At 40.4% G+C, this 27,243-nt stretch overlaps 1 protein-coding gene across 3 annotated transcripts in view; it reads left to right on the top strand.

The window, feature by feature from the left end:
• DEPDC5 (DEP domain containing 5, GATOR1 subcomplex subunit) overlaps window positions 1-27,243 on the top strand; it is a 111,527-nt gene that overhangs the window by 8,256 nt on the left and 76,028 nt on the right. For all 3 annotated transcript variants that reach the window (XM_036276559.1, XM_036276558.1, XM_036276557.1), the window contains exons 7-15: window positions 265-314; window positions 7,742-7,811; window positions 16,258-16,336; window positions 17,274-17,335; window positions 22,750-22,819; window positions 23,102-23,174; window positions 24,062-24,165; window positions 24,449-24,523; window positions 26,348-26,482. In XM_036276559.1, coding sequence (XP_036132452.1) covers window positions 265-314; window positions 7,742-7,811; window positions 16,258-16,336; window positions 17,274-17,335; window positions 22,750-22,819; window positions 23,102-23,174; window positions 24,062-24,165; window positions 24,449-24,523; window positions 26,348-26,482 — 718 coding nt within the window. The remainder of the gene's footprint in view (window positions 1-264; window positions 315-7,741; window positions 7,812-16,257; window positions 16,337-17,273; window positions 17,336-22,749; window positions 22,820-23,101; window positions 23,175-24,061; window positions 24,166-24,448; window positions 24,524-26,347; window positions 26,483-27,243) is intronic.

Raw genomic sequence — 27,243 nt, 5'->3', positions numbered from 1 at the left:
TGTAGGTAAGTATGCAAACATATGTGAGGATAAGTATATTGGTGAAACTGGCCACTTATCCATCTGGTCTTTACTATTGTCTGTACTTGCCAAACTCTTAAGAACCTACTGTTATACCTGCCCCAGCAGGTTTTCTAATGGAATAAATCTGTTACTTCATGTTGATTGAACTTTGGGTTGTTAGAAGAGATTAGAAAGCCAGGATACTTTTTTATGACCTTTTATGGCCTTGATGTATTGTTGAACCTCTCTCTCATCCTTTAGGTCAGCACATGTGCCTATATCACTCAGAAGGTGGAATTTGCTGGCATCAGGTAGCTATTTCAAGATTCTTGATTTATCTGCTAGTAAACGGGAATAGGATCTAATACAGTAATGGGGCTACAAAGAATATTTGAGGTATATGGATGTTCTTATAATAAAATACACAATAGCTTAAAATATTAGATTCTATTGTAGCTAAAACAAACCAAAAAACTCCCACAATGCACTAGAGTACTGGCAATTTCTGAAGCCATCTGGTGTTCTGTAACAATGGAAGTCTAGACTAATAATTTTAGAATGGGAAAAAGCCTTAATCAAACCTTCTTGTCTTACAGATTAAGAAACAGATTTGGAGACATAAAATGACTAGCACAATAGTTCTGATTTGCTGCCCCCCCCCTTTTTAATCTTCACCCAAAGATATTTTTCCATTGATTTTTAGAGTGGAAGGGAGGGAGGGAGGGAGAAACATCAATGTGAGAGAAACATATTGATTGGTTGCCTCCTAAATGACCCATCCAGGGCCAGGGATTGAACCTGCAACCCAGGTATGTGCCCTTGACCAGGAATCAAACCCATGACCCTTTGGTCTGAGGGCTGATGGTCTAACCACTAAGCAAAGCCAGCCAGGGCTGCCTTTTTAGCTGTATTGAATTGTTGATTTATTAAAAATTATTTCTATATTTCTGTTTGTTAAGAAGAGAAAAAGAGCCCTGGCCGGTTTGGCTCAGCGGTTAGAGCGTCGGCCTGCGGTCTGGAGAGACCCGGGTTTGGTTCCCGCTAAGGGCACGTATTTCGGTTGCAGTTTGTCCCCGGCCCTGGTTGGTCGTGCGGGTGGTAGCCACTCGATGTGTCCCTTCACGTCGATGTTTCTCTCTCTCTCTCTCCCTCCCACTCTATCTGTACAAAAAATGGAAAAATATCCTCGGGTGAGGATAAAAAAAAAGAAGAGAAAAAGAGACTTTTTGAACCCCCTTTAAATTAAAACATAACATCCACATAGTAAAACTGTCAGTAAAAGAAGTATGTAATGAAATATAAATCCTTCTCCTTAGAAGGAACTGTCTTTCCTGAAATTTACTGTATATATACAAGCATATTTGCATCTGGTTGACTCACTTCATGACACAAAGAATGACATTTTTATTGATTTTTTTAGAGAGTGAGAAAGGGGGGGAGAGAGATAGAAACACTGATGTGAGATTGATCGGCTACATCCTGCACGCCTCCTCCTAGGGATTGAGCCTGCAACCTGGGCATGTGCCTTGACTGGGAATCGAACTGGGACCTCTCAGTTCATGGGACAGTGCTCAATCCACTGAGCCACACTAGCTGGGCTCAAAATTCTTTGAAAAATCTTAGCAACTAAAGCACAACCTAAGACTAATAATCAAGCCCTGGCCAGTTTGGCTCAGCAGTTGGAGCATCGACCTGCAGACCAGAGAGTCCTAAATTCAGTTCCCACTAGGGGCACATACCAAAAGAAAAAAAGTGAATAAGCAAGAAATACAGCCTAGATTCATGCCTCCCAATACAAGCTAGTCTCTCAGAACTAGTGGGCCAGGAATCAAGAAACCTATATGCTACACTACAGTGCCACTGATGAGCGGGGCAATGCCAGGCAGGTGGGGGTGTCTCTGAGTCTATTCATCTGCAAAATGAAATGGTTGGTTTAGAATCTTTTTCTGTAAATGACCAGATAGTAAATATTATAGACATTGGACCACATAGATCTCAGGTCTCTGTTGTAAATTATTTGTTTTTTTTTCCCAACCATTTTATTTAATTTATTTATTATTATTATTTTTTTATCCTCACCTGAGGACATTTTTCGATATTTTGTTCAGATAGAGTGGGAGGGAGAGAGAGGAAGAGAGAGAGAGAGAGAAACATCGACGTGAAAGGGACACATAGAGTGGCTGCCACCCACACAACCCAATCAGGGCTGGGGACAAACTGCAACCGAGGTACACACCCTTAGCACGAACTGAACCCAGGTCTCTCTGGACCGCAGGCCAATGCTCTAACCACTGAGAAAAACTGTCCAGGGCTTTCCAACCATTTTAAAATGTAAAAGTTGTTCTTAAGTGAGGGCCAAAACAGGAGATGGGATGGATTTAACCTATAGGCTATAGTTCAGTGAGTGAGCCCTGGTTTAGAAACCTAATTTTCTTAAATTCCTTGTTTCTCTATATAGAAACCCTCATATACATAGTGCTAGACATAGAAATGAAAACATTGACATAAAGGCAGTATTATTATTTTATTTTTAAGAACAGTGACAAGATTTATTGGGGTGAAAAGAAATAATACACCCTTGGGGATGTAGAGGGCGGGCAGTTTTAGCCTTTTAAAGCTCTGTCTGAATATTTTGCTTATTCATTCATGATTAAATGCAAATCACAAATCTTCTATTATTTGTCCAGAAGACTTATTTATAGTCTTCCTACACTAAATGAAAAGCGACTTTTCCTAACCACAGAAAGGCATGGGGGGAAAAAAAAGATGCTCTGGGCCTCATATGATAAAAGAAAAAATATTCATTTGTATAAAGTCATAATAAATTATTAAGGGTTTTCTCTGTAATTTAGCCTTTTTAACCTGGTAATTTAGTCAATAACAAGGATATGTGCATTTTATTACCTTGAAACATTATTTTCCTTAAAAGATAAATATTTTGATTTTCTCTGAGTAAATTTCTAATGTATTCTCTTTTTTTAAAATTTCCGTTATTAATTTTTAGAGAGAGAAGAGGGAGAGGGAGATAGAAACATCAATGAGAGAGAACATTGATTGGCTTCCTCCTGCATGTCCCCCACTGGGGATTGGGCCCACAACCTGGGTGTGTGCCCTGACTGGCGTGAACTCTTGATGCATGGGGTCGAAGCTCAACCACTGAGTCACACTGGCTAGGCCTTGATGTATTCTTTAAAAAAAAAATTTTTTTTATCTTCACCCGAGGACATTTTTGCACCTATCTTCAGATGGAGTGGGAGGGAGAGAGAGAGAAACATCAATGCGAGAGAGACACATCGAGTGGTTGCCACCCACACTACCCCAACTGAGGCTGGGGACAAACTGCAACCACAGTACATGCCCCTAGAGGGAACCGAACCCGGATTCTCCGAACCGCTGGCCGACTCTCTAACTGCTGAGCCAAACTGGCCAGGGCCCTAATGTATTCTTTAAAATGTTTTTTAAAAATCATTGTTTAAAAAAAACAGAAATTTTTTCTAAATTTTTTTTTTCCTTTATTGATTTTAGAGAGAGAGAGGAACTGAGGGGGAGAGAGAGAAAGAAACATTGATGAGAGAGAACATCAGTTGGCTGCTTCCTGCATGCCCCCCACTGGGGATTGGGCCCACAATCTGGGCACGCGTCCAGACTGGGAATCCAACCGACAACCTCTTGGTGCATTGGTCAATGCTCAACCACTGAGCCACACTGGGCCACGCATCTTTATGTAGATGATGATACAGTGTATACTATTTTGTATCCTTTTCCCACTTAAAAGCATATAAACATTTCTGGTGAAGTTAAAACTCCTTGTAAAGCCCTGGCTGGTTTGGCCCAGCAGTTAGAGCGTGGGCCTGTGGTCCAGAGAAACCCTGGTTCGGTTCCCACTAAGAGCACCTACCTCGGTTGTGGTTTGTCCCTGGCCCTGGTTGGGTCGTGCGGGTGGCAACTACTTGATGTATCCCTTTCACGCCGATGACTCTCTCTCTCTCCCTCCCACTCTATCTGAACATGATTCTCTCTCTCCCTCCCACTCTATCTGAACAAAATATGGAAAAATGTCCTCGGGTGAGGAAAAAAACAACAACTCATTGTAAACTTTATTTTAATGGTTCTATGATATTCTGTTGTCTGGATACACCATAATGTACTTAACTGATCTGCCACTGCTGGACATTTAGGTATTCAATGGTATATAATTCAAATGACACCACAGTGACCATACTTTGCATTTATTTTAATCTTTTATTCACAGAATGATAAAACTTAGCTGGAAAAGGACAGTGGAGATCACTGATCCCCAATAGTTCATTTGATAGAGAAGGAAGGGGAAATGACCTGCCCAAGATCCTAATCAAGGGCTAGGGCTTGGCAGTGTGCCATCTGCCTCTCTTATGAGAATGCCTATGTGCTCCTGGGTTGTTTCCTAGGGGGTATGGATTTGGCATTTGCATCATCAGTGGAATTTCTTTCTCTGTTGAACCAGCAGAAAAGAGAAGAGATGCTGCCTCAGGGCCGTTCTTGGTTCCTGTATGGGCAAGGGCTAAGAAAGGTCAAGATTTCATATATTCATTCTCTCTCTCTCTCTCTCTCTCTCTCTCTCTCTCTCTCTCTCTCATAAAGAGCCATTTCCAGCCCAGCCATTGTGGCTCAGTGGTTGAGTATTGACCCATGCACCAAAAGGTTGCCAATTCAATTCCTGGTCAGAGCACATGTCCAGGTTGTGGGCCAAATCTCCAATGTGGGGGGCATGCAGGAGGCAGCCAATCACTGTTCTCTCTCATCGATGTTCCCCTCTCTCCCTCTCCATTCCAGTCCCTCTAAAATCAATAAGGAAAAAAAAAAAGAGAACCATTTCCATCAGAATAATCCTAATTGTTGTGTATTTTACCAAATCCTCTCCTCATTTGGTCCTCCCAAGAACTCTAGCAGACGGAGAGGGCAATATTCTTCTTAACCACATTTATTAAAAAAAAATAATAATAAGACCACACAACATATTAATTAAAAAAAAAAGATGGGCTCAGTAAAAGACCTAGTAGAAGTTGGTGAGTGAGTGCACTAATAGCGAGCTCGTTTTAGAGGTCTGGTTAATTTGGTGGTTGGTAGCTTGTATGTATGGTACTTCTTGCTAATCGATTTCATAGATCATGGAAACATTGCATCCTTCCTTATAATGTTAAAGGAACAGAAGTCCCTTCTCAAGTCAGGCTTGCTGCATCTGTTCACTCACAGACATACTTGAGCAAAGGAGTACCCAGAGGCACTCCTCTTGGTGGAAGCAGGGCTGGGACCCTAAGAAGCGTATTTGAAGAACATGGTCTTGGTTCAGCCCTCTCCATTTTACAAATAGGAGGGAGGCCCGGGAAGGCTGATCAGTTGTTCACTGTTTCCCAAGTAGCCTGAGCTGTGACTCATGGTACACAACATTTTCCTTGCTTTTATTTTATCTTTTCCTCCTAAAAAAAAATTTTTTTTTTAATGAGAACTGATTGCTTAGGGCCAGGCAAGAAAATGCATTGGGATTGGTAGAAGAGAAGGGCTTTTATGGTTTGTTGAGAGATGATTATAGGGTCCTCAGGTAACAGCTACCAATACTTCTGTGGGATAGCATTTTGTGGTACTGTTTTCCCATTGTTATAGTTCTTGCTAATACAAATAACTACTAGTATTTTTTTTAATAGATTTTTTTTTAGGAAAAGAGGAAGGGAGAGAGAGAGAAACATTGATATGATAGCGAAACATTGATCAGCTGCCTCCTGCATGCCCCTTACCAAGGATGGAGCCTGAAACCTGGGCATGTGCCCTGACCCGAAATCGAACCTGCAAACTTTCAGTGCACAGGATGATGCCCAACCAAATGAGCCACACCAGCCAGGGTGCCACTAGTACTTTTAATTGAGTGTCTCTTATCCCAGCACTGTCCTGAACAGCATATCTGTATCTAGTTTAATTCTCAAAACAACTCTGAAGTAGGTATCATCTCATTTTCTTTAAAAAAAAAAAGATGTTTGTATTGTTTTTTTAGAAAGAGCGGAAGGGAGAGAGACATAGAAACATCGATGTGAGAGAGAAACATCAATTGGCTGCCTGTTGCACACCCCTACTGGGAATTGAGCCCACAGCCCTGGCATGTGCCCTGACCAGGAATCAGACCCAGGACTTCTCAGTCCATGGGACGACACTTGATCCACTAAGCCAGAATGGCCGGGCTCTATATCTAATTTATTTTTTAATCCTCACCCAAGGATATTTTTCTGTTTATCTTCAGATAGAGTGGGAGGGAGGGAAAGAGAGGGAGAAGAGAGAAACATCGACGTGAGAGGTTCACATTGACTGCCTCCTGCACAACCCAGGGTTGGGGACGAACCGCAACCAAGGTATGTGCCCCTGACCGGAATTGAATCCATGGCTCTTTGGTCTGTAGGTGGACACTCTAACTGCTGAGCTAAACTGGCCAGGGCTATATCTCATTTTTTAAGGACACTGAGCCTCACAGAGTTACTGAACTGAGATTCCTGCCTAGGTCAATTTCACTCCAGGCTCGTCAGCTCTAAAGGCCATGTTCTTTCACTGTACTATCCATTTCACAATCTTAAGTTGCAAAGGGGAAAACAACAAGCTCCCAAAGTACAATAGCAAGTTGCCATGGAAATTATTCACCAGAATGACCTCCATTGAATAGGGACCCCATCTTTTCTGCCTCCCAACCACTTGTCTTCTAATCCTGATATTAAGATGGATTTTGTTCCTTTTGGAACTCATTGTGTTAAAGCTGGGATTAGCAAAATTGTTCATCCGTTCTTCTTAGTTGTTTTTTTATGACATGGACTCTTTTAAGATTTGACAAAAGCTATAATACTCTGCCTAGAAAATTTTGCATCATTTCAGAGGGTTCATGGGTTCCCTGAAGCCCTTTTTTATTTTTTTGGTACGTGCCCCTAGCGGGAATCGAACCCAGGACTCTCTGGTCCGCAGGCTGATGCTCCATCTGCTGAGCCAAACTAGCCAGGGCCTGAAGCCATTTTTTTTTTTTTTTTTTTTTTTTTTAATTTTTTTTTATCCTCACCCGAGGACATTTTTCCATTTTTTGTACAGACAGAGTGGGAGGGAGAGAGAGAGTGAGAAACATCGATGTGAAAGGGACACATCGAGTGGCTGCCACCCGCACGACCAACCAGGGCCGGGGACAAACTGCAACCAAGGTACATGCCCTTAGCGGGAACCGAACCCGGGTCTCTCCGGACCGCAGGCGGTGAAGCCCTTTTTTAATTCTTTTTTTTCTTTATTGATTCTAGAGAGAGAGGAAGAGAGAAGGAGAGAGAGAGATAGAAACATCGATGAGAGAGAACATCGATTGGCCGCCTCCTGCATGCCCCCCACTGGAGATCGGGCCCACAACCTGGGCATGTGCCCTGACGGGAATCAAACCAGTGACCTCTTAGTGCATGGGTCAATGCTTAACCACTGAGCCACACCGACCGGGCCCTGAAGCCCTTTTTTTAGAGCCTCATGTTGTTTATGGACTCTCAGATTTATAGCTCCTATTGTACATATTCAATATGCTCTAAGAATTCTTGATATTTTGTAATCTGTTCATGGCACTATCTCTGGAAATCTATGTGTGACCAGGTCATTTGGGTATAAGTAACAGAGTAGAATGAGTCACCCTGAAGTCACCACTGTTTCTTTGTGGTTCATGTAAGACTTGTAATAACTTGTGTGTGGTTTCTCCTTTCAGGGCACAGGCTGGTGAGCTGTGGGTCAAGAATGAGAAGGTCATGTGTGGTTATATCAGTGAAGATACCAGGGTAAGATTGAGAAAATGCTTTTTTGGTGTTGTTTTTCCAAATCATTATGTCTGAGTCCTGAATTAAAAAACAAAACAGAAATAAGCAAAAACTTCATACTCTCATGATGGCTACTGTCTGTCTGCCTACCAGGTGGACTATACTGTAATATTGTCAGGGACTCCTGATACTCTAATATTTTACAATTGGAGCTGTTCAATTTGGGGTTAATCTTCATTTTCTTCTTCTGAAGAAGGTCTGTTTAATATCAGATGTAGAGATGTAGTGTCTAACTTGCAGGCCTCTCTGCCCACTAATACATAGGAAAAGTTAGACATGGTAGAAGATTGTGTTGGTAAACATGAAGCGAGACCTTTGCAAATGAATCTCCTTTTCTCTTTATTCTGGTTGGAAAAATCCAAACTTAACAGCTGTGACCATTACCCATGGTGGTGAAACCACCCACCTGTCTCCCCTGAGAGCAGTGGTTCTCAGCTTGGGGAGATATGGCCTCCCCAGGGGTCTTGCAGTGTTTGGAGACATTTTTGCTTCTCACAGCTTAGCGGTGTGTGGAGGGTACTGCTAAACATGCTTCAATGTATAGGACAGCCAATAAAGAAATGCTGGTCTTAATGTTGGTCTTAATGTTGCTGTTCTGTGCATTGTGAGATGTTTAGCAGCATCCCTGGCTTCTACCCACTAAATGCCATGCAAGTCATGACAACCAGAATGTCTCTAGACATTACCAAATGTCCTCTGAGTGAGCAAAATTGCTCCGATTGAGAGCCAGTACCTTCAGAGGTAACCTCTGAATTTTATATTTGTAATTTCCTTATTGTTTACATAGTGGTAATACATATACAGGGTGGGCAAAAGTAGGTTTACAGCTCTTTGTATGGAAAAACATGAAGTAATACATAATAACTAATACAAGAATAAACTGTTCTGCATACTCACAACTGTAAACCTACTTTTGCCCACCCCAGTATATTTTACTCAAGTAATATATTATTTGTTTTGCTTTTAGTTTTTTCTTTATTGATTCTGAGAGAGTGGAAGGGAGAGGGAGAGAGAGAAACATTGATGAGTGAGAATATTGATTGGCTGCCTCCTGCATGCCCCCCACTGGGAATTGTGCCCACAACCTGGGCATGTACCCTAATCGGGAATCGAACCAGCGACCTCTTGGTGCACAGGTTGACGTTCAACCACTGAGCCATATTGGCGGGGCTGTACTCAATACTATATTTTATTTTTAAAATTATTTTTTCCAATTAAAATTTTATTTAATTAATTAATTAGTTAATTTTTTTCGTTTTTTAAAAAATTCTCACCCAAGGACATTTTTCAATATTTTGTTCAGATAGAGTGGGAGGGAGAGAGAGAGAGAGAGAAACATCGACGTGAAAGGGACACATCGAGTGGCTGCCTCCCACAGGGCCCAACCAGGGCCAGGGACAAACTGCAACTGAGGTACTTAGCAGGAACTGAACCCAAGTCTCCCTGGACCGCAGGCCGATGCTCTAGCCGCTGAACCAAACTGACCAGGGCTCATACTATATTTTAAATCTATAATTAGGAGTGTATTTGCTGGGTTATAGGTTTCACTCTGTAATGCCAAATTATTTTGTGAATTCTTTGGATCAGTTTATATTCCTAGTAGCAATATATAAAGTCTTCTGTGTTTTATTCACTTTTTCCAGCACCTGGTCTTAAATTTTTAAAGTTTTTGCAACTCTAGTGGGTATACATTGGTATTTTATAGTGATCTTAATTTGCTTTCCCCCCAGTTTTCTAGAAATTCACTCTTAAGCATGACTTCCAAAGACCTTGATGATTTGGCATTTGCTTACCTCTTCAGCCTCATCCATCCTTTGTTTAACAAATAATATGGAAGTACCTCTTATGTGTTAGTTACTGGGCTTTCTTTCCATTAAAAAAAAAAAAGTGGTACAGAACATTATCAGTGAACAACCTTCATTCTAGAGGGGAATTCAAAGGGGGAAGGGAATCCCCATTCCCAAGGATTCATGGGTGAACAACACAAACAAGATCCTTCCTGGTAAGGAGCTTATCCCCTAGTAGGGAGACAGATGTAACTAGACACCTAGTTCATAAATGTGGTAATTACAGATTATGGTGAGAACTTCAAAGGAAATTAATTGGGTATTGAGAAGAACTAACTGAAGGTGGACTCCTTGGTGAACATATGAGATAAATGAAAAATTCTTAGGGAAACAGGGCATTGAGTAGAGAATAACTGGAGAACTTTCTTTCTTTTTTCTTTTTTTTTATTAATTTTTGTTACAGATGTCCCCCCCCCCCCACTAATTTCCCCTTCCCCCTCCCTCCCTGCCCTGTCCCCAGCTTTGTTGTCCATGTCCATTGTTTCTGTATGTAAGTTCTATGGTTTATCTCTCCCCCACCACCCCCTCTTCTGGGGATTGTCAGTCTGTACACCACTCTGGAGAACTTTCTTTATAAAGGTGGCAGGCAAGGCTTCTTTGAGAAGGTACTGGAAAGGTGAGACTTAACCAGCTTGTGGAGGTTGAGGCAAAGAGTGTTCCAGGTAGAGGGAGCAATTTAAAAGGCCCTTGTGGCAGAAACATAGGAGACAATTAGGGGAAGGATGTTGGTGAGGAGGTAGGCAGGTTCCAGCCAATTCATGCAGGGCCTTGAGGGCCATTAGTCTCAGGACAATTAGAATTCATTGAAGGGTTTTAAGTGTGGGTGTGATACATGAATTATGTTTCTAAAAGATGACTTAGTCATTCAGTTGAATTTTTTTGCATAAAAAAAACAAAGTAACAGTGGCTAATTGATGCTTAAAGGTCAGCTTTTTTCTCTCTTATAAAAGAAGTGCGCCTGGCCGGTGTGGCTCACTGGTTGAGCGTGCACCCATGCACCAAAAGGTCATTGGTTCGATTCCCGGTCAGGGCATGTGCCCTGGTTGTGGGCCAAATCCCCAGTGGAGGGCATGCAGGAGGCAGCCAATCAATGTTCTCTGTCATCGATGTTTCTATCTCTCTCTCCCTCTCCCTTCTCTCTCTAAAATCAATAAAGAAAAAAAATTACAAAAAAAAAGAAAAAAGTGCAGGAGTAGGCAGTTCATGACTGGTATGACAATGTCACAATTATTGGTGATCTAAGGTTCCTTTCTGTCTTCCTGTTGGGCCATACTCAGGATTGGGCTTCCATGATCCATCTGGAGCTGCTGTAGCCATGTCCATATTTTATGCAGGGGGTGGGGTGAGAAAGAGGGGTGCATTGTCCCACTTACATCTTATTGGCCAGAATTTAGTCAAATGTAGCTGCTTAGGGGAATGGGAGGTTTATTTTAGTCCTTTGGTTGGGTCCCTTGCCTCCCAGAATAGAATCAGTTTCTTGTTCCTTGGGAAGGAAGGATATTTGATAGGCATCCGTAGTACCTGCTGTCACCCCTCTGGCTCTGATGTAGAGAGTTCTTTGTAGGGACAAGAGTAGAAGCAGACGAGTTAGGGAGTTAGAAGATGGTGGCATGGACTTGGGTGGGAGCTGTAGCAATGAAGAGACATGGGCAGATTTGAGATACTTTTGGGGTAGAATCCACAGAACCTGCTGATGTATTGGATATGAGGAGTGAAAGAAAGAGAACTGAGCAGCTGTGTAGATAGATCATGTAACATATAAGAGATGGAGAAGACTGGGGAGGAGATGGTTGGGGGAAATTAACAATCTCAGTTTGTGAAGTGCCTGTTGGACATCTGAGTGGAGGAATCAGGGGAGGCAGTTGAGTCTGGAGTTCATTTAATCACTTCTCCCATATCTCCATCCCCAATAAATCCTAGCCCTGGGAACCATAACTTGTTCCTCAAACATTCCGTGTTCTTTCTTGCCTTTGTGTCTTTGGGTAGGCTGCTCTTTCCCACCTGGGATAGATTCTGCCTTTTCCCTTTCCCAAGCCACTTATCCACCTCTCAGCATTAGTCTCAGGCTTTCATGCTTCTGGAAAGCCTTGGTTCCATCAGGTGGAAGTTCCCCCGTAATGCCCCGGACATGTGGGTATGTTAGTACTTATCACACTGTGGTTTGTTTGCGTGCCTCCTACTAGAATGCAAGTACTGTGAGGGCAAGGACTGTATCTTACTTTTATGTCCCAAAGTTCTCTGGCATGGTTCCTGGCACTTAGCAGTCTGTCAAATATTTGTTGAATGAAATTTTAGACCTGCTTTCCCCATTCAAGAATTCATACTCTGATTAGGAAAACAAGAGTTGAGTGTACGAAAAGAAATCAACACTGTAAAGTTTAACTAATGGCACAAAGCTCTCTTATGTTAAACTTTATAACCAGTTCAATTACCTGGTTTTCCAGCCCACAAACATTAGAAGAAACAAACATGAAAAGAAAGGGAGTATTGATGTCTGCAAGTTATTTTTAGATAGAAAAAATAAGATGGATTGATCGATACATAAACAGATAGTTAGATGGTGATAGGTAAATGGTAAAGCAAATGTCATGTTCAGTACAGGATTTAGGTGGTGGGTATGTGGGTGTTTGCTGTATGATTTTTCAAAAAATTTTTTGTATGTTTGAAAATTTTATAATGAAATAACAAAAAGCACCCCCAAATTCTAAATGAAGAATGACATTAACTGTATTGTATAGATATGGCTATATTTCTATATAAATATTAAAATACGATAGAAAAAGTTGTAACTAGCATTAACTAGAATTTTTGAAAGTGTCTTTAAAGATATTGAGATACAGTAAATGATTGATTCACTTAAAAAAAAAGAGGGAAAACATGCCCTGGCTGGTTTGGCTCAGCCATTAGTGCCTTGGCCAGAGGACCAAAAGGTCGCAGGTTTAATTCCTGGTCAAGGGCATGTACCTGAGTTGCAGGTTTAATCCCTGGCCTTGGTCAGCGTCGTGCAGGAAGCAACTAATCAATGTGTCTGTCTCACATTGATCTCTCTCTCGCTCGCTCTTCCACACTATCTAAAAAAAATAAACGGAGCCCTGGCCGGTTTGGCTCAGTGGTCGGAGCATTGGCCTGCGGACTAGAGTCCAAGATTCAGTTCCCGCTAGAGGCACATACCAAAAAAAAAAAAAAAAAAATCAATGGACAAGTATCCTTGAGTGAGGATTAAAAAAAAAGAAAAAGAAAAAAGAAGGAAGACAAACAACCTAATTAAAAAATGAGCAAATTGCCCTGGCCGGTTTGGCTAAGCTGTTGGAGCATCGGCCCGCGGACCTGGGTTCGGTTCCCGCTAAGGGCACGTACCTCGGTTGCAGTTTGTCCCTGGCCCCGGTTGAGGTCATGTGGGTGGCAGCCACTTGATGTGTCTCTCTTTTATTAATGTTTCTCTTTCTCTTTCTCTCCTTTTCTCCCTCCCACTCTGTCTGAAGATAAATGCAAAAATGTCCTCGAGTGAGGATTTAAAAAAAAAGAGCAAATTTGCCCTAGCTGGTTTGGCTCTGTAGTTAGAGAGTTGGCCCGCGGACCACTGAGTCTTGGGTTTGATTCTGGTGAAAGGCACGTGCCTCAGTTGCCATTCGTCTCTGGCCCTGGTCGGATTATGCGGGAAGCAACCATTCGATGTGGCTCCATACATTTGATGTTTCTCTCTGTCTCTTTCTTTCTCTCTCCCTCCCTCCCAATCTAGCTGATGATAAATAGAAAAGTATCCTTGGGTGAGGAATAACAAAAAATAAAAATGAGCAAATGGTTTGAATAGACATTTTTTTCCAAAAAAAAAAAACTATACACTTGGCCAATAAACACGTGAAACGATGCTTAATATCATTAGTCATTAGGGAAATGTAAATCAAAACCACACTGAGACACCACCTCAAATACAGTAGGATGGCCATAATAAAAATAAAAAATTTTAGGCCTGGCCATTGTTGCTCAGTGGTTGAGCGCTGACCCATGCACCAAGAGGTTGCTGGTTCAATTCCTGGTCAGGGCACATGCCCAGGTTATGGACCTGATCCTCAGTGGGGTGCCTGCGGGAGGTAGCCAATCGATGATCTCTCTCATTGATGTTTCTATCTCCCTCTCCCTCTCTCTCTAAAATCAATAAAGAAAAAATAATGTTTAAAGGAAAAATTACAAGCATTAGGATATGGAGAAATTTGAACCTGCATACACTTCTGGGGTGGGGGTGGGGGAATGTAAAATGGTGAAGCTACCGTGGAACAGTTTGGTAGTTCCTCAGAAGATTAAATGTAGAATTACCAAATGACCCAGCCATTACCTCTTAGGTATATGCCTGATAGAATTGAAAATAGATGTTCATGCAGAAACTTGCATACAGATGTTTGTAGCAGAATTATTCACAATAACCAAAAAATGGAAACTAGGAATGTCCATGAGCTGATGAACAGATAAACACAATATGGTGTAGCCATACAATGGAATGTTGTTCAATAAGAAAAGAATGAAGTGATGATTCATGCAACACTATGGCTGAAAACATTATGCTAAGTGAAAGAAACTAGTTACAAAAGATCACATATTGTATGATTCCATTTATGTGAAGTATTCACAAAAGACAAATCCACAGAGATAGAAAGTAGATTAGTGGTTGCCGGGGTAAGGGTAAGAGGGAGTAACTACTAATGGGTATGGTGTTTCTTTTTGGAGTGATAAAAATGTTCTGGTATTAGTGCTGATGGTTGCATAACATTGTGAATATACTAAAAACCACTGAATTCACTAGAAATGGTGAATATTTTGTTATGTGAGTTTTATCTTTAAAAAGTCTAAACAACAACAAAAAAGGAAAGGATCGTTAGGGGGGTAATTTGAATATAACAGTAATTGACACTTTTACAGTTTCAAAGTGAAGGACACATGTACTGTTCTAATTGGCATTAATTAGAATTTTTCAAAGTATCTCTAAGACATTCAAATACAGTAAATGCTTCAAAATGTTAAAATACACATATAAATAAAAATAGCACTTTAGATATTTATGTTCATGCACACACACACTCTTTATAAATATGGAATTTGTTAACCATATTTAGAAAAGTATTTTTTATTTAATTTTTTTTTTTTTTTTTTTTTTTTAATGGAGAGGGAGATCTGAGATAGAAACATTGATTGGTTGCCTCTTGCACGACCCCCACCAGGGACTGAGCCTGAAACCCTGAGCACATGCCCTGACCGGAAACTGAACCTGGGATCTCTTGGTCTATGGGTGGACACTCAACTACTGAACCATACTGGCTGGGTTAGAAAAGTATCTTTTAAATCTACTTAATAAAACATAATTTTTATACGGTAAAACACATCCATTATATGTGTATAGTTTGAATTTAGATAAATGTATATATACCACCAGCACCACGATAAAATATAGAACATTTCCATCACCCCAGAAAGTTCCTTTGTGCCCCTTTGCTGTCAGTATCCCCCATACACACAGCAACCATTGATCTGCTTCTGTCTCTAGAATAATTTTGCCTAAGAAGTTATCTTTAAAAGGTAACTTTTTTAATTGTAAGATCATTGTATCTTTATTATTAAAAATTTAGTGTATCTTTCTGTTTGTTTCTCTGAAATATTTCAAATTTTAAAAGGCAATCCAAAAAATCACTCAATGCCAATACCCAGAGATGATCACAGTTAACATTGTTTTTTTTTTTTAATCCACACCCGAGGCCCAGCAGGTGTGGCTCAGTGGTTGAGCATTGACCAATGCACCAAGAGGTCGCCAGTTTGATTCCCAGTCAGGGTACATGCCAAGGCTGTGGGCCCGATCCCCAGTTGGGGGCATTAAGAGGCAGCCAATGGATGTTCTCTCTCATCGATGTTTCTTTTTATGTATTTTTTTTGTGTGTGTGTGGTACGTGCCCCTGGCAGGAACTGAACCCGGGACTCTCTGGTCCGCAGGCCGACTCTCAATCGCTGAGCCAAACTGGCTAGGGCTCTCATCGATGTTTCTATCTCTCTCTCTTTCCCTGTCCCTTCCTCTCTCTCTAGAAATCAATAAAGAAAAAAAAAATCCATACCCGAGGATCTTTTTTTTTAATCCTCACCCGAGGACATTTTTCCATTTTTTGTTCAGATAGAGTGGGAAGGAGAGTGAGGAAGAGAAAGAGAGAGAAACATCGATGTGAAAGGGACACATCGAGTGGCTGCCTCCCGCACGACCCAACCAGGGTCAGGGGCAAACTGCAACCGAGGTACGTGCCCTTAGTGGGAACCGAACCTGGGCCTCTCTAGACCGCAGGCCGACACTCTAACTGCTGAGCCAAATCGGCCAGGGCCCGAGGATCTTTTTTCTATTGATTTTTTTTTTTTAGAGGAGAGTAGAAGGGCGGGAGGGAGGAGTAGAGTGAGAGAGATAGCGAGAGTAGTAGTGTTAGGTATACTTACATTGTTGTGAAACAGATCTCCAGCACTTTTTTGTCTTACAGAACTGAAACTCTACATCATTTTTTTTTTAAATGCAATTATGTGTTTTTTACTTTCAGGTGGTGTTCCGTTCTACGTCGGCTATGGTTTACATATTTATTCAGATGAGCTGTGAAATGTGGGATTTTGATATTTATGGTACTGTTCCTAAATGCTGGTTGTAACTGCTAATGGGGAGAAGTTTCTGGTTTCTCCCAGGTTGTTGTCATTTACAGTAAGCTCTTGACATTTTCTAATGATGTGTCCTGAGATTTTTTTCAAATCCTCAAAGGCTAAAACAAACATTTTATATCTTTTATATGTATATAGTGAATTACATGATATGTGGTGAAGTATTAAAAGGTTAACAAAAAAGATAAAAGCACCATCACTTATAATGTCAGTAGATCTTTAATTGTTCTGCAACTACAGGCTCAAAAGTCATAGAGAAAGAGAGTGACTCTCTGGCGAGGAACCAACAGTTTCTTTGATCGTTCATTGCTCGTCCTATCATCACAGAAATTACCAAATTTGTCTTTTTATTAGAATTACTACACAATAAGTAGAGAACAGTGAAGCTGCTGTGAGATGTGGATACTGTGTCCAACACACCAGCTTCATGGTGCATATAATTTAGATTTGTTTTTAGCAAAATTATAAAGTAAATTTTGCTGTGGGTCATCAAGGTCACTCAAAAACAGCAAGAACTGAAAATGGTAATTCAGTGAATGCCCAGGGTCTACCAGGTCATCTACTAGCAAACTGTAAGCATCACTATGAAAATAATCATGTTTGGAAATTAGATGGTTCTCTTATTTTGAAGATGTACCATATTTTCCAGTCATCAAGCTTTTTCAATCTTGCATTTTACCTTGAAGCCATGGCCTCTTACTGAGTGAGGTAAATGTTAAATTTGACTCCACAGACAGTCTAGGTCGAAACCATTTATATATATCTGGCTTTTATGATCTTGATTTAGGATCATAAACAGAACCCACATTCTCTTTGACTAGTCCCATTCCTGTTACTTTACTGAGAGAAGAAATTGTAAGTAATAATTAAAGATAATCCTCACCCTCTTCTTGTTCCTTTTCAGGGGATCTGTATTTTGAGAAAGCTGTGAATGGTTTCCTTGCCGATCTCTTTACCAAGTGGAAGGTACATTTCTTCTTATGCACTAAGTCTCATTGAGCAAACATTATTCAATGCAGATTTTAAAAATATGCTATTTTTATTATGCTACATTTATTTATTTATTTATTTATTTATTTATTTATTTATTTTTGGTACATGCCCCTAGTGGAAACTGAACCCGGGACTCTCTGGTCCACAGGCCAACACTCTAACCGCTGAGCCAAACTGGCCAGGGCTATTGAGCTACATTTAATTGAGGTATCTTAGCTAAAGCCTAAATTGATAAGACTCTAGATTTAAATTACTTGAATAATCTCAACATTGTAAATGGCATTCATGAAAAACCTATAGTTAATATCATACCCAGTGATGAAAGACTGAAAACTTTTCTCCTTAAGAGCAGGAACAGGCTAAGGATGCTTACTGTCACCTCTGGTGTTCAATGTCATACTAGAAGTTCTAGCCAGAATAACTAAGTAAGAAAAAGAAATAGTGGCCCTGGCCAGGTAGCTCATTTGGGTAGAGTGTCATCCCGATGTGCCAAGTTTTCGGGTTTGATCTCTGGTCAGAGCACATACAACAAGCAACCAATGAATGCACAACAAAGTGGAACAACAGAGCTCTCTCTCTCCCTCTTCCCTCTCTCTTTCTAAAATCAATAAATATGAAAAAAAAAAAAAAAAGGGGGAATAGAAGGCATCCTTGTTGGAAAAAAAGACAGATGACATCCTATATGTAGAAAAATCCTTAAAAAGATCTATTAAAAAATCTGTTAGAGCTAATAAATGAATTCAGCACAATTGTAGGATACAAAATCAACACAAAAATCAGTCATGTTTCATCAGCAATGAACAATTGAACAGGAAATTAAACAAGGAATTAAATTTTTAAAGGGGAAGTAAAAAACAATTGTATTTATAAGAACATCAGACAGCATAAAATACTTTGGAATAATTTACCGAAGGAGGTGCAAGACTTGTGCAATAAAATCTACAAAACATTGTTGAAAGAAATTAACAGAGGCCCAAATAAATGAAAATTAACCCATGTTCATGGATTAGAAGATTTAATATTGTTAAAATGGCGGTACTACCCAAAGCAAGGTACAGCTCAGTACAGCTCCTATCAAAATTCCAGTGGCTTTTATTTTTTCCAGAAATAGAAAAGCTGATTATAAAATTTATGTGGAATTGTAGGGATCATGAAGAACCAAAATAATCTTGAAGAAAAACAAAGTTGGGGGACTGTCATTTTCTCATTTCAAAACTCATGCCAAAGTTAATACTCAAAGCAGTGTGGTACTGGCATAAAGATAGACATATTATCGATCAGTGGAATAGAATCGAGAGTACAGAAATCAATCTATACATCTATGCTCTTGATTTTAGACAGGGGTGTCAAGTCCATTCAGTGAGGCAAAGAATAGTCTCTTCAGCAATGGTTCTGAGATAACTGAATGTCCATATGTAAAAGAATAAATTTGGACTCTTCTTCACAGCATATAAAAAAGATGAACTCAGAATGGATCAAAGACCTATATATGAGGACTAGAACCATAAAAATCTTAGAAGAGAACAAAACTGAAATGTTTATGACATGGGATTTGGCAAGGGTTTTTTAGATATGACACCAGAAGCACAAGCAACCAAAGAAATATAAATTGAATGTACTTCATTAGAATGAAGAACTTTTGTGCATTAAAGGAACTACCAAAAAAGTGAAAAGACAACACACAGAATGGAAGACCATATTTGCAAATTATCTATCTGATAAGAGTCTAGTATCTAGGATATATAAAGAACATTTACAACTCAACAGCAAAAAGGGAACAACCCAATTAACAAATAGGCAAAGGACTTGAATAAACATTTTTTCAAAGAAGATATATAAGTGGCAATAAACACATGAAATGATGCTCAAGGTCATTAGTCATGAGGGGAATACAAACTAATGCCACAATGAAATACCACTTCATATCCCCTGGGATGACTATAATACTTTTTAAAATGGAATATACAAGTGCTGGAAAGGATGTGGAGAAATTGGAAGCCTTGTACATTTCTGTTGGGAATGTAAAATGGTATAGCTGCTGAGGAAAACAGTTTGGCAGCACCTCAATAAGTTAAATAATTGCTATATGACCCAGCAATTCCATACTTCAGTAAATACCCAAAATAACTGAAAATATGTTCACTCAGGAATTTATATGTGAATGTTCATGGCAGCATTATTCATAATAGCCAAAAAGTGGAAACTGCATAAATGTTTGTCAGCTAAATGAATGGATAAACAAAATGTGGTATTATTTATAGAACGTAATTTTATTCAGTCATACAGGGGAGTGCTACAACATGGATGAACCTTGAAAACATATGCTAAGTGAGAGAAGCCAGACATAAAGTACCACATAGTATAAGATTCTGTTTATATGAAATGTGCAGAATAGGGAAATCTATAGAGACAGAAAATAGATTCATGGCTGCCAGGGCCTGGGGCTGGGGCATGACTGTTTAATCAGTATGGGGTTTCCCTTTGGAAGGATGGGAATGTTCTGAAACTAGATAGTGGTGATTGTTGCACAACATTGTTAATGTACTAAATGTCACTAATGGTAATGTTTATGTTATATGTATTTTAACACAGTTTAAAAAAACACCAAAAATTACTGTAATCAGTTACCCTACCCTGATTTCACATGGAAACATCATCCTGATCAAGAAGTATTTGAGGTCACATATGTAGCAGAAAAGAGCATGGAGTCTGGATTAAAACAGACTGGATTTCAAATTATGGTTCTGCTTTTTTGTATTTAAGAAGTACTCAGGGGGACAGGGCAGGGAGGGAGGGGGAGGGGGAATCAGTGGGGGAAAAAGGAGAAACATCTGTAACAAAAATTAAGTAATAAAAAAATAAAAATAAATAAAATAAAAATCAACATTCAATGAAAAAAAAAAATACTCAGTCTCTCTGAGCCTCTATTTTCTTATCTGCAAAATGGAGAGAATAATAATCCCTACGCCACAAGGTGTTTTAAATTGTCTGCACATAGTAAAGTCTCAGTAGGGTTGGGGTCTCATTCTCTTTCCTCAGCAATATAGGGAAAAGATCCTTCAGCTCTGAAGGTTAAAGAAATAGAAATATGGTGATTGCCCTCAGAGAACTTGCAGACCTGCTGGGGAGATTGGATATATGTATTTGAAACAACAGCTAACCATACATTTAATTAATTGATTTTATTCTTCTTCTTCGTCTTATTATTATTTTAGCCATACATTTTAGGGGTTAGAATTTTGTTTACTTTTGAGTTTGGACCTGGAAGACTGAGGAAGGCTCAGAGGGTTGGAAAGGAGGACTGAGGTCATTTCAGATGAAGAGAAACATAGGAGCAGAAGAATGAAAATAAGTGTGAGAATGGGATGTGGTCTTAGGTGACTCCACAGAGTTTGTGAGGGGAACAATGAAGTAACAAGATTGGATTAGAAGGATAAGGTCAGGTCAAGCCGACAGGTTAGATTGAACAGGTTGATAAGAACTGGGAGCTATAGAGATTCTCCAGTAGGGGGGGTCAATGTGATCAAAGTTGGAGAGAATTTGAGGAAGAATAGCCTAGTGGCCAGAAGCAATTTGGTGAAGGGACAGACTAGATGGAATTAAGCAGACCATCCAGGACGCTTCTGCAGTCATGTGGCTTAAGGGTGATCAGGCCTTTGAGTCTGCCTGAGTATGGGGTCTGAGGAGAGCACAAACAACAGGGGCTGCAGGAAGCCAGGCCTTAGGAGTGGGTTGAATAATGGTCACCTAGGACCACATAATGGCCATTTCAGTGTTGGGTCCATGCAAACCTCCATTTCAAGTCTGGCTATATGGTCCTTTAGATGTCTCCTAACTTAAGACTTTGTGAGTGTATGTATGATTAAATGTAGGGACAAGATATAACATAAGCCCAGTCCTTAGTTTACAGGACTTTGCTCTTAGGACTTGTTTATTTTTCTTTAATCAAGAAATTGGTTATAAAGCAAAAACTGGAAATAACTTTCTGTATTCACACTATTGATTTAATGAAGTTTGGTGAAAGTTATTCATATATCCTGTTGAACAGCAGGATTGAGCATGGGAATTTATTAATTCATTTCTGAGCCTGAAATATAGTGGTGGTAGGAGTAATAGTAGTACTCCTAGTTAATATTTATTATTTTGACATAGCAGGTATCATGGTGTTTTACTCATATTATCTCACTTAATTCTCTTGTTCCTGTTACATAGGTAGGGGAAGTACAGCCCTAAGAAGTTAGTTAACTTATCCATGATCAGCAGCCTGTAAAAGTAGACTGAGGATTCAAAGCTTGTTCCATCCATTCACCCAGAGCTAGCCTAAGATCATAACTCCTGTGCTGTCTTGTCTGTTTCTGTAATCCCAGGCCATGTCACCATTGTTGTGTATCTTTCCCATCACACATGAGTTAAGAGGCTCATATGCTCATACCAGCCCATTGTAAGACATCTTTTCTGTATATCACTTATAGCAAAATCAGATAAAGATGCTGACTTTGGAGCACTGGAGTCCAATAAATTAGTTGGTATCTAATGAAGGTCTGTTCTTTCGTAGAACTCTGCTGTTGGTACTGCGGCCTATATTTAGGAATTTCTGTTCATTTGAGGTAGATCCATGGAAGGATAGATAGGGTCATGTTGTATACCTTATATGGTGAATGCTGAATTGTGTAGTCAGTAAGTACAGTTGGGTTAGAGATGGCTGGTCAGTATAGGCTGTTATTTTCAAAGATCCAGGGGCTGAAACAGCTTGCTGGCTCCCTGGTGCAAGCCAAATTTTATGCCATCTGTAAACACTCTACTTCCAGAACATTGATCTCCAGACTCCATGGAAATGTTGATTCTCACTAGTCCTTGTCCCAGTCTAAAGGTAATTCATTGTCTTGGCTTTAACCCCTACATCTGGAGCAGCCCCCAGTCCTCATCCTATCACAATGGGAGGATGTGGGAGTGTCGTGTCTTTGATTCTTTCTTCTGCCACCATCAGTTCTGTTCTTGTTCCCTAAACTACACATACGTAGAAATTAAAAAATACTGAAGCAGATACAAATCCCATGATCCTCTGGGCTGATTTCATGCCAAATCAAAAGCTGGAGTCGGGGACCTATACTTTTAGGTGATTTGCAGTTTTCAGAGCATTTGCCACATTCCTGGAACTTTAGGTACTTACATGTAGGGTAAGTTTCAGAGCCATGGCTGGATCCATGTCTTCTGACTCCCAGGAGTGCTCTGTTCATTACATTATGCAACCTATAATTACCTGATGTTATCTAATGCTATACTGCCATGATGCCTCCTAGAACTGAGAATACTCTGTTCATGTAGGTTGCTTCATACTGAAGTAAATGGAATAAACCTGAGCCTTCTTTTTCTCTACTCATGCCTAGGAGAAGAACTGTAGTCATGAAGTGACAGTGGTCCTATTTTCTAGAACTTTCTATGATGCAAAATCTCTTGGTGAGTCAGTCTTTCTCCCAGTTATTTTTTTATTTTGCTTCTCACACCCCACCCCCATTCAGTCCTTATTATCTTCTTTCCTTTTGCAAATAGCAAATGGCATAGTCCATTAGTAGATGCAAGAAGTCTGTGGGCTGTGATTCGTCTTAAAAACAATTTAATAGATATATAATTATATTTATTTATTTTTGTGATGCAAATGTTCAACCCAGAAGTGGGGGCAGAGAAATTGTGAGTTTCTCTTTTCAATCTGATCTACATACTTTGTTTTCTCTGTTTCAGATGAATTTCCTGAAGTAAACCGAGCCTCGATTCGACAGGATCACAAGGGGCGATTCTATGAAGACTTTTATAAGTATGTTTTGGGTCCTTTACTAGCCCCCTCTCCCAACCCTGTGTTTGATGATTTCTTTCCTAACTTCAAAAAAACTTTTAAAAATATGTTTTTATTGATTTTTTTTAGAGAGAGAGAGAGAGAGGAAGGGAGAGAGCAATAGAAACATCAGTATGAGAGAGAAACATCATGATCAGCTGCCTCCTGCATGCCCCTCACTGGGGATCAAACCTGCAACATGGGCATGTTCCCTGACTGGGACTCGAACTGGGACCTCTCAGTCCATGGGACAACACTTAACCACTGAGCCACACTGGCCAGACTCTTTCCTAGCTTTAAAAAAAATTTAACCTTTTTTATTTTAGAATAATTTTAGGTTTGCAAAGAAGTTGCAAAGATAATCCAGAGTTCCCATATACCCTTCATCTAATTTTTCTGTTAACATTTCATAACCAAGGTATAAGTTACAAGAACATTACTATTGACTAAATTTCAGACTTTTCTCAGATTTCATCATCCCTTTCCACCAATCTAGTTTCCTGATGTAGATATATTTATTGGATATAGATGTAAGACAAATATATGGATCTTCTATATTAAGGCTTTTCATTGTACTTGTAATCTAGTATATGAGAAATGTTCATATCCCAGCTGAATGGTGGGTATTAATACAATCTCAAGGCAATTTTTAAATGTTACCTTATTTTCAATCTATGTGACTATTGATGTGATTACATTTCTTTTTTAATGTTTGTTAAATGTATTTGACTATATCACTTATAATTATATGGTAAATTCCCCTAACTTTGGGAGTCCCATTTTCTCCTTCCCTCGTAACCCTGCTAGTGATCTGATGTCCTGTATGTAATACTGGTTCAATATCTGTTTTCTGATAATACTCCTTTCAGAGTGGTGGTACAGAATGAGAGGAGAGAAGAGTGGACTTCCCTCCTTGTGACCATTAAAAAGCTCTTCATCCAGTATCCAGTGCTGGTGCGACTGGAACAGGCAGGTACTGCATCCATGTGCTAGAAGGTGCGGCAGGGAAAGGAGATGTAGGGTGGGGGCTGGGAGGTGAAAAGGTTAAGCTTATTTTCCTTCCAGTGTTGTGTGTGGTTTCTGCTTCTGTCAGGTTTCTATTTCTGGTTAGGTCCAATTGTTCACTACGTCTACAGTAGGTTCAGTAATGTCCCTACTACAGGGTAGGGGGCCCTCTGGAACCAGTCACCTTCCACTTGCTTTTTAAGAGTTTATCTTTCATGAGCTGTTTCCTCCTCTTGTGTCTTTTGCTTCAGAGGGCTTTCCTCAAGGAGACAATTCTACCTCAGCCCAAGGAAACTACCTAGAGGCCATCAATCTGTCATTCAATGGTGAGTAAGAACACCACCACAGTGAGCAGGCATCTTGCTGACCTCGTGACTATGAACTTTTTATTTCAATCCTCACCCGAGGATGTATATCCATTGTTTTTTAGATAGAGTGGGAGGGAGAGAAGGAGAGAGAGAAACATTGATGTGAGAGAGACATGTTGAACCACTGCTTCCCGCACAACCCCCACCAGGGTAGGGATCAAACCTGCAACCCAGGTACACGCCCTTGACTGGGAATTGAACCCTCAACCCTTCAGTCTGTAGGCCTACACTCTAACCATGGAGCCAAACCAGCCAGGGCGACTATGAACTTCTCTTTACTAATGCCCAAAGACCCAGACCTAGTTGATGTTCACACCACCTACCCCCCAAATTAATTGAAAGCATTAACTTCTGATGGCCGAAATCTAGCTCTGAGGTCTTCTTTTGGGAAATTAACTTGCTGTTCTCATCTGTTTCTCATGGTAACCTGAGAGGAAAGAGCTGGAGGGAATCTTCCTTATGCTCTTTGTTTTACTAAAATATATTCTGTTTTTTACCCCATCCCTCAACTGCTCCTAGGTTATTTTTTTTTTAAATTACAAAAGTGAATTTAAGTAATGGAGAGATATATTGAGTAAAAATAAATATCTTCCTCCTCCTTCCATTGTCAGGCTCCTTCCAAGAGAGACCATTGTTAAGAGTGTGATGTGATTTCTTCTGAATGTTTGTCCCTATTTTTATGTGTTACCTGAGATACTTAGTTTGCAAATAAGTTCATTTAAACAAAAAGGAAAATGTACTCTAAGGAAATCAGGGGCTCAGTAGGGCAGTCATAAAGCTTGAATACCATGCCGAAGAATGTGGGGACCAGGGTGGCTCTGGGAACTGCAGCAGCAGGAATTCCTAGAACTGTGTTCATATCCCAGCATCCCTGTCTGCTCTTTGTTCAGAATCCCACTCCCAGCAGAGCGCATCTGATTGGACCACCTCCAGTTAGGCTTCTGTCTGGCACTGGCCAGTGGTGGAAGTGATCATGTGTGGTCACTTCACTGTGCTTATCACCTTCCTATGGGTCTGCACTCAGGTGCTAGGCATTCTAGAACATGGGGTCTTTCATTAGTAAATCTTTTTGTCATATTTGAATGTCACTGATTTTCCAGAGTAAGAATTACACAGCCCAGAAATAAAAATTAACTTCCCAAATTTACAAAGTCATCACAAGATTCAGGTCCACCTCTTTTAAATATTGTCTAAAATTAATATTTGATCCTTATAAGTTTTAGTACAGACTCATGAAATAATGACATGAAATTTGAGCCTGTAAGGCTGGCTATACAAGGCAAGTATTGATGGAGAGAGATTAACAAAGGCGACAGTGACATAGTCTTGTGTTAAGCAGTTCTTTATTTTTTTTCCTCACCCGAGAATATTTTTCCATTTTTTGTACAGATAGAGTGGGAGGGAGAGAGAGGAAGGGAGAGAGAGTGAGAAACATCGACGTGAAGGGACACATCGAGTGGCTGCCACCCGCACGACCAACCAGGGCCGGAGACAAACTGCAACCGAAGTACGTGCCCTTAGCGGGAACCAAACCCGAGTCTCTCCGGACCGCAGGCCGACGCTCTAACCGCTGCGCCAAACTGGCCAGAGCGTTAAGCAGTTCTTAATGTAGAAGGGGAAAGACAGGCTTGAGCATGACTAACTAGAAATCAGGTCAGAATGTGGCAATTGCTATAAAAGAAATATGGATAAAATGCTCTGAGAGCACAGAGATGCTTGCCAGTGGCTGATTTCTGAAAAGCTGTAATATCTCCATTGGAGGACTTTTTGCTTTGTTTCAAGTGTTTGACAAACACTATATCAACCGCAACTTTGACCGAACTGGGCAGATGTCCGTGGTGATCACACCTGGGGTGGGTGTGTTTGAAGTGGACCGTCTACTCATGATCTTGACCAAGCAGCGGATGATAGATAACGGTAATGCTCCCTGGTTCGTGCTGACTTACCCTTAGACCTCTGAGCTTTCCCTGGCTCCGTGCATCGCAGGTCTGGGACAAAAAAAGTTCCATGGTCAAATTGATTTGGGAGATGTTGAGCCATGTTCAGTTAGACCCATTCCCTAATTGCAGATTTTAATATACTTGTGTGCCCTGTTTATCTCTAAAAGACTTAACTGGTACTGAGTTTCCCAAACATATTTGATACTGGAGAAACCTTTTTGGGGGGATTGTTTCAAGGAACCAGTGTCCTTCAGCCCCTAATGGGAAGTACCATCAGACTGTCTAGCCCAGTCCTCCCTCTGTGATGTGCCATGCTTCCCCATCTTGCACCCCAGACCCCCATTTAATCTGTGCTTCAACAACAAGATGGGGTTGGGAAAGCAAATCCTCTAATTGCCAATAAAGAAGCTCTGTTAAGTGATGTCGATTGTTTCGCTTTTTGCTGAGATGATGAGGTTCCTTTTCCTTTCGGGCCTTGACATGAGTCATGGAGGCCTGGTTGTCCTTGTGACGAATCCTGATCTGCAAGGCAGAGGCTGGCTGTCAAGCACTGAACAGTGGCAGGTGTGACAGGATTTGGTAAAGGGAAAGAGAAAGAACAAAATACATTTTGTTCTGTTTATTTCTTTGCTGCGTAGGCAGCACTGAGGAGATTATAAATCATAGGATGGTAAATTGGCTTTGCCTCATCTCCTGATCCAGTGAAATAACATTGATAATAGATTGGAGCACTTATCT

Source organism: Molossus molossus, unplaced genomic scaffold, assembly GCF_014108415.1.
Source record: "Molossus molossus isolate mMolMol1 unplaced genomic scaffold, mMolMol1.p scaffold_m16_p_22, whole genome shotgun sequence".
In the NCBI taxonomy this organism is placed as follows: Eukaryota; Metazoa; Chordata; class Mammalia; order Chiroptera; family Molossidae; genus Molossus; species Molossus molossus.
Note: the sequence above shows the minus strand (reverse complement) of the source record. Positions and strands in the feature narration are given on the sequence as shown.